Consider the following 20,258-nt stretch of genomic DNA (forward strand, 5'->3'; position numbering starts at 1 on the left):
AATGTATTTCAAGACCGTCATGCTGTCCGTCCAATACAATGACTCTTCCAGTTCCATGTCCAGTTCCTGCTTCAACATTCGGTCCATCTTAACTGCGACAGTTGCAGCTGTAAGTTCCATTCTGGGTACGGTTATCTGTTTGAGTGGTGCCACTCTGGACTTGGCCATTACGAATGAACAGGACTTCTCATCGTGCTCATTGGTCATCACAAGGTAGGTAACTGTCCCATAACCGTCCTCGCTGGCGTCCGAAAAATTATGCAACTGTGCTGTCTTGACAGCTCCGAAGCTTGCAGGCTTGAAACATCTGTTGACTTGAAAGCTGGAGAGCTTCTGCAGATCAACTGTCCATCTTGTCCATCGTTTCAGGTGGTTCTCTGTGATCTCCTCGTCCCATCCTCTCTTCTCTTTACAGAGATCTCTCAGGAGCAGCTTTGCTGGCAATACGAATGGCGACAAGAATCCAAGAGGATCGTATACAGAGCCAACGACTGACAAGATGCCTCTTCGTGTAGCAGGTTTGTTCTGCACATTGATGTTGAATGAGAATGTGTCAGTTTCAGTGCACCAGGTCACTCCCAAGGCCCGCTCAACAGGTAACAACCCGCTGTCCAAATCCAGAGTCTTGACTTCTGTGGCTCGCTCTTGCTCAGGAACAGATGACAGAAAGGCTCTGGAGTTACTCATCCACTTCGTCAGGTTAAAACCACCCTTGCTACAGAGTGATTTCAGATCTCTGGCCAGTGTGATTGCTTCTTGCTCTGTTTCCACTGAAGTCAAACAATCATCCACATAGAAACTGGTCAGGAGTGTCTGAGCTGCCTTCTCTGTTGTCTCATTCTGTTGATCTTCCACTATTCTTCGGAGAGCGAAGCAGGAGCAGCTTGGTGAAGAGGTAGCACCGAACAGGTGTACACACATCCGGTACTCGACTGCCTCTTCCTCCAGACTGCCTTCAGGCCACCACAGAAATCTTAGGAGGTCTGAATCTTTCTCTTGAACTCGGACCTGATAAAACATCGATTCAATGTCAGCCATGATGGCAAATGGCTGTCGGCGGAACCTGTTCAGTACTCCAAGAAGAGTGTTTGTGAGGTTGGGTCCTTGTAATAACTGACCATTCAGGGAGAATCCTTGGTAGGACACATTGCAGTCGAACACCACCCGTATCTTATTCTTCTTGGGGTGGTACACACCGTGGTGAGGTATATACCACACCCTTGGTACCACTCCGTCCAGCTGCAACTCATCCTCTGGAACTCATTCAGCATATCCCTTGTCGAGAATGCTGTCCATGAATCCAGTATAATCACTGTGGAACTGTGGATTTCTTGTGAGTTTCCTTTTCAGGCCTAGCAACCTCTGCATAGCTACACATTTGTTGTCTGGCACCTGAATCTTCTCATCTTTCAGTGGCAATCCTATGTGGTAATGACCACCTTTGAACTCCAAGGACTTTGTCACTGATCGCATGAATTGACGATCTTCCTGAGACATTTCTGTCTTATAGTCATATCTTCTTTCAGGAAAGTCTGTGTTAAACTGCTGAACTAGCAAGTCTTCAATGTTCTCCACAGATATGCGATGCGATATGCAGGTTTGCAGAGTGTCAGAAGTCAGACTTGTGCTGTCTTGTCTTGGACCCGTCACGGACCAGCCAAGCGCTGTCTGTACCGCATACGGACCTCCATCTCTGCTATTCAGCACTTTCCACGGTTCCATGGCTTTATAGGCGTTCACACCTATCAGGAGTCCAACATCTGCTTCCAGTGGTGGTAGACGAACCTCAGACAGATAAGGCCACTTACTTAGATCTTGTTGCTTGGGTATGTTACCCTTCTTCACAGGTATGTGTTGCTGTGTCAGCACCCTGGGCAGATCAATGTACGTGGTTCCTTCCAATGCACACACTTCCAAGTCAGTTATGACATGTCCTTGTGTCTTCTTCTGTTGCCCCATGGTACACAGTAAGAAGTCTGTCTTCTTGCCTCGGACATTAAGCTTGTGCATGAGATCTTCTGTACAAAAAGTAGTGGTGCTACCTGGGTCTAAAAATGCAAAAGTCTCCACAGTTTTGTCACTTCTCTTGGATTTCACCTTTACAGGCACTACTGACAATATGCACTCGCTGTCGCCGGCCCCAGTAGAGGCACAAGATTCTTGATCCAGGGACAGAAGAGCATTCGACACTGTAGGACTGTTAGCTGTTGCATTCCCATTAGAACCACTGTCTTCTTTCGTCTTATGCAGTACAGTTGGATGTTTGTAGGCACATTCTGCACACGTCAGTCTCTTCTTACAATCTTTACTCAGGTGTCCTTTGTTGAGACATCCATAGCAAAGTCCTTTGCTTTTCAGGAATTGTATTCTTTCTGGATACTCCTGTTCTTTAAACTTGTCACACGAGCTGAGTGTGTGTGCCTTCTCACAGAACAAACAAGCCTTTTCTGCAGCATCAGTGGACTGGACTGTATTCTGCTGTTCCTTTTTCTTAACAGGCTGCGTGCTTTCTTTCACAACGGGGGAAACACCTGTAGCAAAGTTGGCACCTTTCATGTCACTCTTCTTAGCACTCTTTGCAGCTGGCTTGGGCTTGGCCTTTGCATCAGAGCTTACATCTTGAATGTCACCGAAGAGTGGGTCATTCATAACTTGTGCATGCAGGTCAATGAAGGCGACTAGGTCTTCAAACCTCGCTCTTCTTTTGTGCCGCACTTGAAAGTCAAACGCAGTGTTCCTCCACCGCTCTCTAAGCTTGTAGGGAAGCTTCGACAGCACTGTTCTCATATTGCTCGGATTGTCCATCTCTTCCATGAAGTCGATGTCAGTCATGGTATTCCTACATCCAGTGAGATACAGTGCATACGTCTTCAAGCCTTTGGCATCCTCAGTTTTGATCTGTGGCCATTTCAGCGCTTTGTCAAGATAAGCCGTGGCTATCTTCAGTTCGTTGCCGTAATGGTACTGAAGCAGTCTCTTGGCTTCTTTAAGCCCTTTATCAGGCCGCATATGTTCACAACTGCGGACAAGGTCTCTTGGTTCTCCACTTGTGTATTGCTCTAAATAGAACAACCTATCTTGATCACTTTTTGTCTTTGTTTCTATTGCACTTTCAAAAGCCCTCATAAAGGATCTGTATTCAAGTGGATCTCCAGAAAACACCGGAACCGCTCTTTGAGGAAGCTGGGATAGGCTTTGTTGCATGACTAGTAGCTCTGTTACTTCATTCTGGCGTTGCATTATCCTATGAAGTTCTCTCTCAGGGCCACTGGACTGTGGGTTGCTGGAGCCATGAATTGGCCTAGCTGCTGCACTACTGCGTGCGCCAGGTGTTTGTACTAATACCCTTGGCTGAGGTACAGGTTTTCTTTCTTCTTTGAATATGAAATCTGAAAAAGCTGTTCTGTTCATATTCCTGTGTGGCTGATGGTGACCACTCATGTCATCACGATTCTCTTCGTATTCATTTAGGACTTTCAGTCTGGCAGTAGAAGCTGCAATGTCTGCCTCCAACTCAGCATCTTCACGTTTGGCCTGTAACTTTGCTACTTCAGCATCTATTTCTTGCCTTTTCTTTAATGCATCTGCACGGGCTAGCAATGCTGCATGCTCTGCCTTGGCCTTAGCATGTGCTGAGCTAGTTGTAGATCGTGCTGTAGAGCTGTGTATGCTTCTAGCACCCTCTGTGAAAGTGACTGACACACTGTCTTGTGGCCTAATAGCATTATTCAAATCCTTTTCAGTATGTCCTTTACATGTTTCAGTGATCCATTGTTCTGTTTCAGTCACGAATTTCTCAAATACTTCACATTTAGGATCATACCAATTTGACTGGTCATCTTCTCTTTCCTCTTCAGGTAAATTCTGAATGACCTCATCATTGGCATCTTTAAATTCACATAATATGCGACGAAAGCTATGTGACATTTCAGTTTTAATTATTTCAACATTATCTTCAACTGCTTTCATTCCCTGAATATCATGCATCTTGCGAGTGAGCAATGACAGTTTCCCTTGTCTCCTATTGCGCAGCCTAAGCAACTTGTCTTCCTTGGCTGATTCTGTGGGCTTGGGCGCCCTCCTCTGGCTAATAGCGGTATCCACGTTTGCATTTGCTGAGTCATCCTCCATCTTGGCTATGATATGCTAGCACACATTAACTGTCTGCATTCACTGGAACTTCGACAATTTCACTGTCTTCTAAATGTTCACAAATCCTCTTGTGATAAGACACACTCAGAGTGCCACAAGCATTCAATTAAATCAAGCTTCTTATGAAAAACGATTTCAGCAGTACTTCTCAATAGCAACAGGAATAGGCAAGGTTACTGTAGCATGGTCATCTTAGCATTCAGACATGAAAGGCATTTACCGCGGACCGCGGCTATCGTTGTCTTCAACATTCCAAAAGTAACGACCGGTAGAACAGTTTACTTCAATGAAAATCCGTTTAGTTGTTACCTCCCTTTAGAGTGCATTCGGGTAGATGGAGGCTCCGTTTTCCCTCTAGAAGTAACTTCTGTTCCAGCGCGAGTCATCCATGAGCTCAGTCTTTGACTAATGTAGGTGCAGTTTCTTGAATTCTTATTTTATGACCAGTTCTTTGAGCTTAAGTCCATGACGCGAGACTCCGTGTAAAGTTCAAACTGTTTATATAAGAAAATTGTCACATTACAGAAATAAAACGGATAAAATTAAGCTTAAAACTTCTTCATATTGTCACGCCTCGTGGTCTCCGTGTCATCTCGACATGGCGTGGTCTCGTTGCTTTCTGGCTAGTCTCGAAGGGTCTTGTCTCGGTCAAAGACTGCTGCGCTCTGACCTTCCTCGTCACGCAAAACAGTTTTAATACAGCAAAAAGTGACGTCATGCATATCTTAATAAAATTAAGCAATATTAATCACAAGAAAATAACATTACTTAACAGCAGTAAATATGTCTAAATATTAAAACTAAACATAATGCAGTACAAAATTAAATTATTATTCACTATTCACAATTATCTATTATGGCTCTAACAGGTACATTACACAGGTATAATACACACACACACACACACACACACACACACACACACACACACACACACACACACACACACACACACACACACACACACACACACACACAGGTATAATACACACACACACACACACAGGTATATAACACACACACACACACACACACACACACACACACACACACACACAGGTATATTACACACACACACACACACACACACACACACACACACACACACACACTCTCTCTCTCTCTCTCTCTCTCTCTCTCTCTCTCTCTCTCTCTCTCTCTCTCTCTCTCTCTCTCTCTCTCTCTCTCTCTCTCTGGCTCTAATGATTCAATTTTAAACAAATGATTCTAGATTTAATGATTGACTAGTGATTGACTCTTGATAAGAGAAAGGCTTCAGATGAAAGGAGGGAGTTTTGTGCTTCAGATGTGACTCAAATAAGCATCGGCTGACTCGGGACAGTGATGAATTAAACTTCAATCTTAAACTTTAATCCTACATAGAGTCCCTTTAAGATGGTGTCAAGGATGTGTGGTGGCAAGAGACAAGTAACTGTGTGTGTGTGTGTGTGTGTGTGTGTGTGTGTGTGTGTGTGTGTGCGTGTGTCCACATGTGCGTGTGTGTGTGTGTGTGCGTGCGTGTGTGTTTCCCCGTGCGTGCGTGTGTGTGCGTGTGTGTGTATGTGCTTGTGTCCACGTGTGTGTGCTTGCGCATGCGTGCTTGCGTGTGTGCGTGCGTGTTTGTGTGTCCCTCAGGTACGACCTGACTCATAATGATTCCATCCGGGAGATCGAGGCAATCAGGGGGCGCGTCTCCGAGCTGAGGTGGGAGGTGCTTAGACAGGGCATCGCCGGACAGGGGGCGGAGCTACAGAGTCTACTCACACGATTGGACCAGGTAAACAAACACACACACACACGCACACGCACGTACACACACACTCTCACTCTCACACACACACACACGCACACACGCACATTTTACTTCTTTATTTGTGCCCACAGTTCAAAATTGAGTTTCCACAGACACAAATTTGCCAGCTGCAAAGATGCTGTACCTCATGCATGACCATAGAAGAGTTGTCAAGGATACACACACGCAGCATCTTCTTCTCTGTGTATACACACAGCACCTTCTTCATATATACACACAGCACCTTCTTCTATATACACACAGCACCTTCTTCATATACACACAGCACCTTCTTCTCCATATACACAGCACCTTCTTCTCCATATACACAGCACCTTCTTCTCCGTATACACACAGCACCTTCTCCGTATACACACAGCACCTTCTTCTCCATATACACACAGCACCTTCTCCGTATACACACAGCACCTTCTTCTCCATATACACAGCACCTTCTTCATATACACACAGCACCTTCTTCTCTGTATACACACAACCTTCTTCATATATACACACAGCACCTTCTCCGCATATACACACAGCACCTTCTCCGCATGTACACACAACCTTCTTCATATATACACAGCACCTTCTTCTCTGTATACACACAGCACCTTCTCCGTATACACACAGCACCTTCTTCTCCATATACACACAGCACCTTCTCCATATATACACACAGCACCTTCTCCATATATACACACAGCACCTTCTTCATATACACACAGCACCTTCTTCTCTGTATACACACAGCACCTTCTTCATATACACACAGCACCTTCTTCTCTGTATATACACACAGCACCTTCTTCTCTGTATATACACACAGCACCTTCTCCGTATACACACAGCACCTTCTCCGTATACACACAGCACCTTCTTCATATACACACAGCACCTTCTTCTCTGTATATACACACAGCACCTTCTTCTCTGTATACACACAGCACCTTCTTCATATACACACAGCACCTTCTTCTCCGCATGTGTCGACTGCCAATTATTGATGATATTGAACAACATTTTAGCAGTTTTTTTGCATTTCATCCCTAGTGGCAAGCCTATGCACATGGCCTTATATACATGTGTAGATGTGAGGTGTGCGTACACACACAGACACACACACACACACACACACACACACACACACACACACACACACACACACACACACACACACACACACACACACACACACTTCTCCATATACACAGCACCTTCTTCTCCGTATACACACAGCACCTTCTTCATATATACACAGCACCTTCTTCTCTGTATATATACACACAGCACCTTCTTCTCTGTATACACACAGCACCTTCTTCATATACACACAGCACCTTCTTCATATACACACAGCACCTTCTCCATATATACACACAGCACCTTCTTCATATACACACAGCACCTTCTCCGCATATACACATAACCTTCTCCATATACACACAGCACCTTCTTCTCCATATACACAGCACCTTCTTCTCCATATACACAGCACCTTCTTCATATACACACAGCACCTTCTCCATATATACACACAGCACCTTCTTCATATACACACAGCACCTTCTTCATATACACACAGCACCTTCTTCATATACACACAGCACCTTCTTCATATACACACAGCACCTTCTTCTCTGTATATACACACAGCACCTTCTTCTCTGTATATACACACAGCACCTTCTCCGTATACACACAGCACCTTCTTCTCTGTATACACACAGCACCTTCTCCGTATACACACAGCACCTTCTTCTCCATATACACACAGCACCTTCTCCGTATACACACAGCACCTTCTCCGTATACACACAGCACCTTCTTCTCCGCATGTGTCGACTGCCAATTATTGATGATATTGAACAACATTTTAGCAGTTTTTTTGCATTTCATCCCTAGTGGCAAGCCTATGCACATGGCCTTATATACATGTGTAGATGTGAGGTGTGCGTACACACACAGACACACACACACACACACACACACACACACACACACACACACACACACACACACACACACACACACACACACACACACACACACACACACACACACACACACACACACAGTGATTAGCTGCAACCCTGCCCCCCAGGTGGATACTGGTCGTAACCCATGTGTCTATATCTCCAGTTGGATACTGGTCGTAACCCGTGTGTCTATATCTCCAGTTGGATACTGGTCGTAACCCGTGTGTCTATATCTCCAGTTGGATACTGGTCGTAACCCATGTGTCTATATCTCCAGGTGGATACTGGTCGTAACCCATGTGTCTATATCTCCAGGTGGATACTGGTCGTAACCCGTGTGTCTATATCTATATCTCCAGGTGGATACTGGTCGTAACCCGTGTATCCGTGAGGCGCGGCGGAGATCGGTGCTGGAGCTGCAGGCTGTAGTTACCTTTATCGACCTGCAGGGCGCGCTGTGGCAGTGGATGCAGCAGCAGCAGCAGCAGCAGAGGGAGCAGACTCCACAGCGCCCCCCACTGGAGGCTGTGTGGAGAGTACTGGCCAGCCTGGCAGAGCTGCAGGCACAGGTACGCAAACCAACACCCTCATACACACTATATATACAGGCACACAGGTACGCAAACCAACACCCTTCTACACACCATATAGTCAGGCACAGGGACGCAAACCAACACCCTCATACACACCATATATACAGGCACACAGGCACGCAAACCAACACCCTCATACACACTATATATACAGGCACACAGGTACGCAAACCAACACCCTTCTACACACTATAGTCAGTCACAGGTACGCAAACCAACACCCTCATACACACCATATATACACGCACACAGGTACGCAAACCAACACCCTCATACACACTATAGTCAGGCACACAGGTACGCAAACCAATACCCTTCTACACACTATAGTCAGGCACACAGGTGCGCAAACCAACACCCTTCTACACACCATATAGTCAGGCACAGGGACGCAAACCAACACCCTCATACACACCATATATACACGCACACAGGTACGCAAACTGACTCTCTCTCTGTGTCCCTTTCTCCCCCCCCACCCCTCTCTCTCTCTCTCTCTCTCTCTCTCTCTCTCTCTCTCTCTCTCTCTCTCTCTCTCTCTCTTCTCTCTCTCTCTCTCTCTCTCTCCCCCCCCCCCTCCCCCTCTCTCTCTCTCTCTTGTGCTCCCCCCCTTTCTTTCTCTCCCCCCCTCTCTCCCTCTCTCTCTATCCCTCTCTCCCCCTATCTCTCTCTCTCTCTTGTGCTCCCCCCCTCTCTTTCTCTCCCCCCCTCTATCCCTCTCCCCTCTCTCTTTCTCCCTCCCTCCCTCTCTATCTCTCCCCCCCCCAGGTGTTGGGTTTTGACGGTAAGCGGTCGGATAAGAGCTACATGGTTCTGGAGGAGCTCCTGACCAAGCGTCTTCTGGACCTGGACGCGGTCGACCCGCAGGGGGACGCCGAGACCAAAGCGGCGCGCAAGCAGGCCGTCAAGTACGCCCAGAACATCCTGAACTACCTGGACATGAAGACAGACGAGTGGGAATACTGAACACACACACACACACACACACACACACACACACACACACACACACACACACACACACACACACTGTTAGTTAGACATGAAGACAGACGAGTGGGAATGCTGAAGACACACACACACACACACACACACACACACACACACACACACACACACACACACACACACACCATTACCTAGATATGAAAACAGATGAGTTGGAATTAGGGCTGGGACATGAATGCATTAATTTCAATTAATTAATTAAACAATGCAATTAATTAATTGACACGATTTAAAAAATTAATCGCAGTATAATATAGCTACATAGTTCTGGATTAGACCAGTGGAGGGCAGTATTACGCCTGATGGTGAACAGCCTGCTGAAATTGAGAAGAGTTCTCTCTTCTTTTAAAAATGAATCATATTTTTAGATTAAGCTTATTTATTGTAATTATTTAAAATCCATGTGAAAAGACATTTTTCACTGTTCTCAAGTCAGATATTTAAATGCGATTAAAATGATTAAAATTAATTCCAAAGCCTATAGATTAATTTGATAAAAAATTTTAATCGAGTCCCAGCCCTAGTTGGAATATACACACGCACACGCACACGCACACACACACACACACACACACACACACACACACACACACACACACACACACACACACACACACACACACACAATTACCGAGATATGAAAACCGTTGAGTTGGAAGACTGACAGACACACACACACACACACACACACACACACACACACACACACACACACACACACACACACACACAGGTATCTGGGTATGTCATAGGCCGCGTCGCCGCCCCTCAACACGAATCTGCCAATCAGAGGCCCTCGCTAGTGGACTGAGAGACTGAGCTTTGGGCTGCGGGATGCATTCTGGGTAATGGAGTTTTCTATGTATCTGTATGTGTGATCAGCTGTCTGTAAATAAACTACACCTCCCATCATGCACTGCTGCAGCCCCTTGTCATCCCAAGTAAACCCCGCCCCCTCTGGGCCTCACCGGACCCTGTGTGTGTGTGTGTGTGTGTGTGTGTGTGTGTGTGTGTGTGTGTGTGTGTGTGTGTGTGTGTGTGTGTGTGTGTGTGTGTACGGACCCCTCTAAAGTACAGGTGTGTGTGTATTTGTTGATTGTGCTTCTGTGTGTGTGTGTTGATTGTGCTTCAGTGTGTGTGTGTGTGTGGATTGTTCTTCATTGTGTGTGGTTCTGTGTCCATGTTGTGTCTCTAGAGTTGGACAAGCTCCTCCTCCTCACGCTTGTAATCCACCAATCACGGCGCGCTCCTCAGTCATGAGCAACCAATGGCAGCCTTCCTCCCAGTAGGCCAATAAGGCCGGCCGCACATTGGCTCCGACAGCACTGCGGCGCACTTTTGCTTCCGACAGAATTCGGACCCCCAAACCCAATTTCACACGAACATAGCATTGATAGTCAACGGGCGGCGCCGACAAAATAGAACTCGTCTCTAATTGCTATCCGACATCGGCGAATGTCCACGGACATCGGTGCCAGTGTGCGGGATTCTATTGAAAACTTTTGTGGAGCAGTGCTGTCGGAGCCTATGTGCGGAAGCCCTAATACACCTGTGTTGATTGCTACCCCCCCCCACCCCCACCGTTGGTTGCCCGCGGTGACCCATCCCCAGCTGGTCACCGCGGGCAACCAACTCCTGTCCGGACAGAGGGGAGAGGACGGCACTCCACCCAGCACTCACAGGCATTCAGTGTGTGCGTGTGTGTGTGTGTGTGTGTGTGTGTGTGTGTAATTGTACATGTCTGTATGAATGTTGCCACCTTTGCCCAACTGCCACTGACCAGCAGACGGAGAGAGAGAGAGAGAGAGAGAGAGAGAGAGAGAGAGAGAGAGAGAGAGTAATGGAGAGATGGAGAGATGGAGGAAGAGTAAGACAGAGATGGAGCGAGAGGGAGAAGGAGAGAGAGAGGGATGAGGAGTGAGATGGAGAGAGAGAGAGATGGAGAGAGATATGCAGAGAGAGAGGGATGAGGAGGGATATGGAGATGGAGAGAGAGAGGGATGAGGAGAGAGATGGAGAGAGAGAGAGAGATGGAGAGAGAGAGGGATGAGGAGTGAGATGGAGATGGAGAGAGAGAGGGATGAGGAGAGAGATGGAGAGAGTTTCCCGTGGGAAAGGGGAAGAAGAGCTGGATGAGTTGAGTAGGAGGGAGACAGCATGTGGATCTTACTGGATTAGAAGAGCGAAACAATTCATTTGTCTGGAAATATGATCATATGCCATAACAGGCAGTAACTGTGTGTGTGTGTGTGTGTGTGTGTGTGTGTGTGTGTGTGTGTGTGTGTGTGTGTGTGTGTGGGTGTGTGTGTGTGGGTGTGAGAGAGAGACAGAGAACTACACTGCCGTACAAAACAAGATCACAGTAAGTCAGCTTCCTGGTAAACTGAGAAAAAGGGATTTAAATGTTCCTTTCTGGTCGGACAACTGTGATGATGACACTTCCATGTAATACTTTTATAGGGATGGAAATAAAAAAAGAGGAATGTATGTCTGTCCTTTCACCACAAACTCGTGATATGCTGCATTATTGGCTTGTAAGACTTCTTAAAACAACTTTAACTTCTTAAAAACAAAAAACGCTGTGACGTCTGTTCCTGTAGATTTTTCTCTGAAACGGGACAAAGTTGGACCAACATTTCTGGACACAAGACAAAGGAGATGTGAAGCCCATTTCCGCTCGAAACTCAATATAGACCAGATAAGCAGTTACTGCAGTCTTGTTTGGTAAGGCAGTGTAGGGGGAAGCAGGCATGTGCACCCACACACATACACATACACACATGCATACACACACGCGCATATATACACATACACATACACACATGCATACACACACGCGCATATATACACGTACACACACATGCATACACACACACGCATATACACACACTCGCATACACACACATAGAGGCACACACACACACACGCATATACACACGTACACACACACGCATACACACACACACATGCATACACACACACACACATGCATACACACAGGCGCATATACACACACACACACACACGCATACACACACACACACACACACACAGTGCTGCATTTTCTTCTCACAGCGATGTACTGAATATTTGAACAGTTAACATCAATCTCCAAAATGTGTCATCATGACTCTTAATCTGGTACTGAAGACGACGGTCCTGCGATGTTGTTCTGATGTAGCTGAGGGTCTGCAGCCAAGAGTGAAGAGGCAGATAGGGGGCGGGGCTACTACTCTGAACACACACACAGAATACATACAGCAAACTCAACACACACACAATACATACAGCAAACTCAACACACACACAATACATACAGCAAACTCAACACACACACAATACATACAGCAAACTCAACACACACACAATACATACAGCAAACTCAACACACACACAATACATACAGCAAACTCAAACTCAACCTGTTTGGAACAAACGCCCCCTTGAACTCATCCTAAGCCTGCCAACGCCCCCTGGAACTCATCCTAAGCCTCCCAACGCCCCCTGGAACTCATCCTAAGCCTCCCAACGCCCCCTTGACCTCATCCTAAGCCTCCCAACGCCCCCTTGACCTCATCCTAAGCCTCCCAACGCCCCCTTGCCCTCATCATAGGTCTGACAACTCCCCCCTTTACATTTAAAAATGTTAAAATGGACGAATGCCCCTGATGACAATTAAGCACCGCCCCCTGTCAACTGTATCCTCCTCAAGGCCCCTTCGGGGGGCTGTAGAGCCCCCGTTGAGAAACACTAAGCTACACGACGGTGCGACTGGAAAAGAAGTATTGTGTGGATCCCTTCAAGGAAGAGGCGTGTGCCTTCGTGGGTGTGTGTGTGTGCGCGCGTGTGTGTGTATGTGTGTGTGTGTGTGTGTTGGCTATTTTTAGAGGTGGCTGAAAATAGAAAAGCTCCTTCAGTCTACAATACCCCGTCTCTCTCCTTTTATCCCTTTGTGTGTGTGTGTGTGTGTGTATGTGTTAGTGTGTGTTGTGTGTGTATAGAATACATCAAGACAAGGGGTGGGGCAGAACTAGGAGAAATTATTGCCATGAGTGTTGTCCAATCGCATGCCTGGAAAGGGGCCCACAAGGAGTTCTCATTGGTGGAAAGGCGTTCACAAGCTGTTCTCATTGGTGTTTGAGTTGTATGTTGTTTACCTCTCCTGTGTCACACACACGGGAGAGAAGTGGGTCGTGTGTGTGTGTGTGTGTGTGTGTGTGTGTGTGTGTGTGTGTGTGTGTGTGTGTGTGTGTGTGTGTGTGTGTGTGTGTGTGTGTGTGTGTGTGTGTGTGTGTGTGTAGAGGCTACAGCAGCCTCAGGTGCGGTTTGGAATACGGAATGTAGTGAGATATGGAATGTAGCGGGATAGGGAAGTGTGTGTGTGTGTGTGTGTGTGAGTGTGAGTGTGAGTGTGTGTTGGGTCGTTTTAGCTTTGCCTTGTACAAATCTCTTCCAATGAAAATAAAACTTTAAAGCCTCACCACATCGCCTGCTCTGATTTTTGTTGTTATTGTGATTGTCAATTTGCCTGACTGAAGTGTGTGTGTGTGTGTGTGTGTGTGTGTGTGCAGGCCCGCCGATAAGGGGGACAAAGGGGTATGTTGTCCCGGGCCCAGGGAGATAGGGGGCCCGGGACAACATGTGATACATTGTATGCATTGCTTAAGGGGGCCCTTTTAGATGACTTTCTCCTGGGCCCTGGGTGTGTGTGTGTGTGTGTGTGTGTGTGTGTGTGTGCGCATGCGTTTGTGTGTGTGTACTCCAGCTGTTTCCAAGGCAACTGGGATGGGCAGAGATACTGTCTGACAGCTAAAATAACTCACCTCGAAAACGTAGTACACACACACACAAACACACACACACATGAAACATCCCCATTCGTCACAGACATTGAAGATGTAATACAATGTGTTGTCGAATAGGGCCCATCTAATTGCAAACATGGCTTTCCAACCGGAGAGGGCCCTGTTACTGAAACTTAAAATACTAACCCGTTTTTTTTGTTGGTTTTTTTATTCACTAGTTACCAGATAACTGACCAATAAGCAAACGAGGGATGGGCCAAGGAGTATTTAATGTTCAAGGGACACTGTGTAGGAAATGGCCAAAAAAGGTACTGAAACTATGCTGCTCATTGAAACTGTGTCGCCTATTGCCAAATTTGAGTAATGAACTGATGTTTTCTAGTATGGTCCAATTACAGTAATTTTTGCAACTAAAAATGTCAATTTCTGGAAATTCAAAATGGCAGACCATGGAGACATCCCCCTTTCATGTATGAAAAGTGCAATTTTCCCAGTCATAATGAATACTTAGAAATTAGAATTTGATGGTGGTGCTAAGTATTCATGAAGAAGGTAACATTAGTGGATGGGCAGCATGAATTCTGGAAATAAACAACTAAAACCTTTACACAGTGCAACTTAAATTTGGTACAATTTATTTGGAAACATTTTGCCATTTGCAGTGTGTGCAAAATTATTACGCAAACAAGTTTTCTGATCATATCATCCATTCTATGCATATTTTCCATATTTTTATTCACTTATTTTTTATAGACTTTTCAGAGCTTGTTAGATCTATTTCGTGGCCAATTTTCCCTTGGTAAAACAAAGATGCCTAGTAATTATGCTCGCTTGATATAGGGTGTTGGGCTCCCTTGATCATACCCTCTCTTATTTTTGGGGTCTCAAACCCACCTCCTTCCTACTCAAGGCATCGATTCGGGCAGTGGCGTAACGCAAGTACTTCAAGCCCCCCTGCAAGCTACCAAAAATGGGCCCCTGGATGAAAAAAGAGGGCCTACTATCATGTGAAAGGGCCGGGGGCCTGTTTCTTCAATCCAAGGGCCCATGTGGGCACCCCTGCCTTGCGGGGGCTGCGGGGGTATGCTTTATGCCCCGGGGTTCTGGGTATCGGAGTCACAGCATGATACTGCTGAGTGAAAGGACCAGTCCAGATAGCTCAGCGCTACCCATACTACTGTGTGCGGCTTCGGGAGGGAGGTTTACTAACGTCCCACGCCACACTCTGCTAGTTGGCCTCCGTTATGGCCAATAGGATTCCATGTAGAGAGTACCTTTATTGATCCCGGGGGGAAATACAGGCTCAGTTTCAACGTAGATTAAGGCAGTATTTCTCAACTGGTGGGCTGTGACCCAAAAGTGGGTCACGGAGGGGTCAAGGGTGGGTCGCGGGGCCTTGGTGAAAAAAAAAAACGAAATTCTAAAAAAAAAAATCCAACTTCTCCTGCAACAATTTACAACTTTTATTTTGATAGGCTAGTGCAGTGGTTCCCAACCTATGGGTCGGGACCCCCCTTATGGGTCGCCAAAGATCCACAGGGGGTCGTGGAGCCCTCTTGATTTTAAGGGGTTTCGTTTTAAATATATATATATAGCCCATGTTGAATACAAGACAAAGCATTTAACTAATAAATGCATAGAAGCAACACATTGTAAGTGCTACATTAAACATTTATTCTGTTTTTGACCAAAGACGAATTGAGGAATAAAATAACTAAAATTAGTTTTCGCAGGAAACAGAGGGCATCTTGTGACTCCTTCTCGTGCGGGCGCTCGCGTGGTTGGGTCACCAAAGCTTACAATAGTAAAAACATGGGTCCCTTAAGAAAAAGGTTGGGAACCACTGGGCTAGTGAACTCCGTGTCATCTGTCGTCATAGATACAATCTGAATGTTTATGTGAGATAGATAGTGCAACCAGTCATTCGAGTCTTGGTTACATTTTGAGAATTGCATTGAATTGACTTGAACGCTAAAAAAATTGGGTCGCGACCGAATGAGAGTGGAAAATGGTGGGTCCCAAGACTGTTCCAGAACCACTGGATTAAGGGATAATACAAGCGCTGTTTCCACGTCAGCAGGATAGTTTTGGCCTTCCGATCACACATAAACAGAGTTTTAAGATCCACATATAAAAAAATTGTATCGGCAAATCGTCTTTAAAAATATCCCATTTAGGGAGCTAAAGCGCCCCTGTTACTATGGAGTTTATATTAGTATCCACATGTTGTGCTTACATCCAAACAGGATAAAAAAAATATCCGTATTTAAATATACGCGTAATATTTAAAAATATCCAGATACGTGGAAACAGCACCACACAACAGGAGTGCATTCCAATATGCGACCTTGCGTCCTCCACTTGTGCGTGTGGCCTCGTACCAGGAAGTAATATGTAAGGGTTAACATTCGGCGAGAAGGTCGCTACCGTGGAATAGCAGCACGACAGAGAGAATCTTTAGACCCCGACGCGGAGCGGAGGGGTCTTGTTCTCTCTGAAGTGCTGCTATTCCACAAAGCGACCGACTCGCCGAAAGTTAACCCGCTTATTATATGGATATACTTAAATGATTCACACATGCGGGGACATTTCTTTAGACCTATTTAATGTTAAGATTGTTGCTGCGCAAAACAAAACAGTGCCGTTGTGGAACACCGCTAGGCAACAGCTAGGTAGGCTAGCCAGGACAACAGGTGTTGTCTATCACAGCAGCTGATTAGAGTGACAAAAGACCGGACCCCCTGCGGAGTGATATGAAACATTCGCTTTAGCCACTGACTTGTATACAAGCCAGTGGCTTTAGCAGTGAACGTCTTGTTGCCATTGACAGCGGTAGCCAGGACAAGGGGTGCTGTCTATCACAGCAGCTGATCAGAGTCTTGTTGAAAAGTCGCTTTAGCAGTGAAAAGTCTTGTTGCCATTGACAGCGGTCTGTTATGGACCAACCCGTCCGTTATCGAAAAATAACAGACGTCCGAACGTTGGGGAGCCCCGTTGAAATGAATGGAGCATTCGACAGATGACGTCACAACCATATAATAAGTAAGGGTTAACGTTCGGCGAGAAGGTCGCTACCGTGGAATAGCAGCACGACAGAGAGAATCTTTAGACCCCGACGCGGAGCGGAGGGGTCTTGTTCTCTCTGAAGTGCTGCTATTCCACAAAGCGACCGACTCGCCGAAAGTTAACCCGCTTATTATATGGATATACTTAAATGATTCACACATGCGGGGACATTTCTTTAGACCTATTTAATGTTAACATTGTTGCTGCGCAAAACAAAACAGTACCGTTGTGGAACACCGCTAGGCAACAGCTAGGTAGGCTAGCCAGGACAACAGGTGTTGTCTATCACAGCAGCTGATTAGAGTGACAAAAGACCGGACCCCCTGCGGAGTGATATGAAACATTCGCTTTAGCCACTGACTTGTATACAAGCCAGTGGCTTTAGCAGTGAACGTCTTGTTGCCATTGACAGCGGTAGCCAGGACAACGGGTGCTGTCTATCACAGCAGCTGATTAGAGTCTTGTTGAAAAGTCGCTTTAGCAGTGAAAAGTCTTGTTGCCATTGACAGCGGTCTGTTATAGACCAACCCGTCCGTTATCGAAAAATAACAGACGTCCGAACGTTGGGGAGCCCCGTTGAAATGAATGGAGCATTCGACAGATTACGTCACAACCATATAATAAGTCATGATTACATCACTGACAACAGAATTATATTTCAATATCTTGCAAAAGCTCAATTGTTGTGATGTATTGAAACGTGATTGGGGTTTGGGTAATTGGGAAGTCTAATTAAGGAACACCTGACACCTGTATGTTGCTTCCTGCTTAACCTGAAGTAAAGACACAACTCACAGCAAAAGGGCTGACTGTCTCCGTGTGCGTTATTCTCTGTGAAAATACACCACAGAAAACTGGCGACGAGGATAAAAAACTGGAATTCGGAAGGATGGCTTTAATTGGGACAATAGGAGAATTTGTCCCGAAGTCGGAGTCCTGGACGGCGTAGGCCTATGTTGAAAGAGTGGAGCAGTTCTTCCTAGCGAATGAAATTGCAGAGGAGAAACAGGTGCCCACATTGTTGAGCGTAATGGGACCGACAACTTATGGACTTTTAAGAAATTTAGTGCAGCCAGCTAAACCGAAGGACAAAACATATGACGAAATTGTAAAAACATTGACCACTCATTTTGAGCCTGAACCCCTTTTGATAGCAGAGAGATTCCGTTTCAATCGCCGTAATCAGAAGCCAGATGAGAGTGTCACTAATTACGCAGCTGAGCTGAAGCAGTGCGCAATGCATTGCCAGTTTGGTGCGACGCTGGATGACGCGCTACGGGATCGCTTTGTGAGTGGCATAAGAAATGAAGCGTGCCAGCGCAAATTGCTTTCGGAAGCGAACTTAACTTTTGCAAAGGCGTTTGAGATTGCTGTAAGTATGGAGACGGCCGCAAAGGATGCCGAGCAGCTCCAGAGACCAGACGCCGGTGCGGAAGCCGTGCACAAGGTGGAGACGCGTCCCTTCAACTCGACGGGAAGGAAGTGTTACCGGTGCCACGGGAAAAATCACAGTTCTGAGATGTGCTACTTCAAAGACGCGAAATGCCACGGGTGTGGAAAAAACGGGCATATTAAAACAGCTTGCAGAGCTACAACTGCTGTTCAACCAAATAGGAGACGCCAGGAAACAGAAAGGAACACAAAATATGTGGAAGCAGAAGATGATGAATTGCCAATGTTCACACTAGCCAGTGAAGCCTGCAAGCAACCTTTCAAAACACACTTTAAAGTGGATGGCCAAGACATCGAGATGGAAATCGACACTGGCGCGGCCGTGAGTATTATCTCTGAAAAAATGTACTTGACGCAATTCCCAGAAAGGCCGCTAGATGTCGCTAGTGTCAAGCTAAAAACATACACGGGGGAAACTATGCCCGTGTTAGGTCAGTTTGAAGCCACAATTGACTATAAGCAGCAAAGAGAGCAGCTACCACTAATTGTAGTGAAAGGTGCTGGCCCTGCATTATGCGGCAGAAACTGGCTACATAAAATTACACTGGATTGGAAGGAAATAAAACATGTGAGTGAGATGCATGAACCAAGGTCCATAGATGAAGTGCTTCAGTTACATTCAGAAGTGTTTAAAGAAGAACTGGGCACACTGCAGGGCTTCAAAGCCAAGATTCTTGTAAATCCAGATGTCCCCCCAAAGTTTTGCAAGAGCCGCCCATTGCCATTTGCCATGAAAGCCAGAGTGGATGCCGAACTAGACCGGCTGGAGAAGGCAGGCATAATATCACCAGTTAAGCATAGCGAGTGGGCTGCACCAGTAGTGCCTGTAATCAAGAAAGACAATACAATTCGCCTGTGTGGAGATTACAAATTAACAGTTAATCAAGCTGCCAATACTGAAACTTACCCCCTGCCTCGCATTGAGGAGCTGATGGCGACCTTAAGTGGAGGAAAAATATTCTCAAAGATTGACCTGGCTTCAGCATACTAGCAAGTGCTACTGGAGGAGGAGTCAAAAAAGCTGTTGACCATCAACACACACCGAGGTCTCTTTGTGTACAATAGGTTAGCTTTCGGAGTTAGCTCTGCCCCCTCCATCTTTCAACGCATTATGGAGAACCTCCTAAAAGATCTTGATGTAGTTACCTATTTAGATGATTTACTTGTAACAGGAAAAAATGAACATGACCATGTGCAGAAGTTACAAAAAGTGCTTCAGAGACTTCAGGAGTGCGGCCTAAGAGTGAAGAAATCCAAATGTGAGTTTGGAAAAAAGGAGATTGAATATCTGGGTCATGTACTGGATAGCCAAGGCCTTCATCCATCCCCAGAAAAGGTAAAGGCCATCAAGGAGGCCCCAGCACCCTCCTCAGTGAAAGAATTGAGAGCATTTCTAGGCCTAGTCAATTAC

At 46.0% G+C, this 20,258-nt stretch overlaps 2 protein-coding genes across 2 annotated transcripts in view; both read left to right on the plus strand.

Moving 5' to 3' along the window:
- The window catches only part of bag5 (BCL2 associated athanogene 5), a 34,310-nt gene extending 23,821 nt beyond the window's left edge, over positions 1–10,489 (plus strand). The window contains exons 7-9 of the mRNA XM_063193534.1: positions 5,788–5,929; positions 8,283–8,492; positions 9,285–10,489. Of these exons, the coding sequence (XP_063049604.1) occupies positions 5,788–5,929; positions 8,283–8,492; positions 9,285–9,482 (550 nt within the window). The 3' untranslated portion in view covers positions 9,483–10,489. The remainder of the gene's footprint in view (positions 1–5,787; positions 5,930–8,282; positions 8,493–9,284) is intronic.
- An 8,284-nt stretch (positions 10,490–18,773) lies between these two features.
- The window catches only part of LOC134444038 (uncharacterized protein K02A2.6-like), a 3,423-nt gene continuing 1,938 nt past the window's right edge, over positions 18,774–20,258 (plus strand). The window contains exon 1 of the mRNA XM_063193513.1: positions 18,774–18,946. Within this exon, the coding sequence (XP_063049583.1) occupies positions 18,774–18,946 (173 nt within the window). The remainder of the gene's footprint in view (positions 18,947–20,258) is intronic.

This window comes from Engraulis encrasicolus, unplaced genomic scaffold (genome assembly GCF_034702125.1).
Source record: "Engraulis encrasicolus isolate BLACKSEA-1 unplaced genomic scaffold, IST_EnEncr_1.0 scaffold_43_np1212, whole genome shotgun sequence".
NCBI classification, from domain to species: Eukaryota; Metazoa; Chordata; class Actinopteri; order Clupeiformes; family Engraulidae; genus Engraulis; species Engraulis encrasicolus.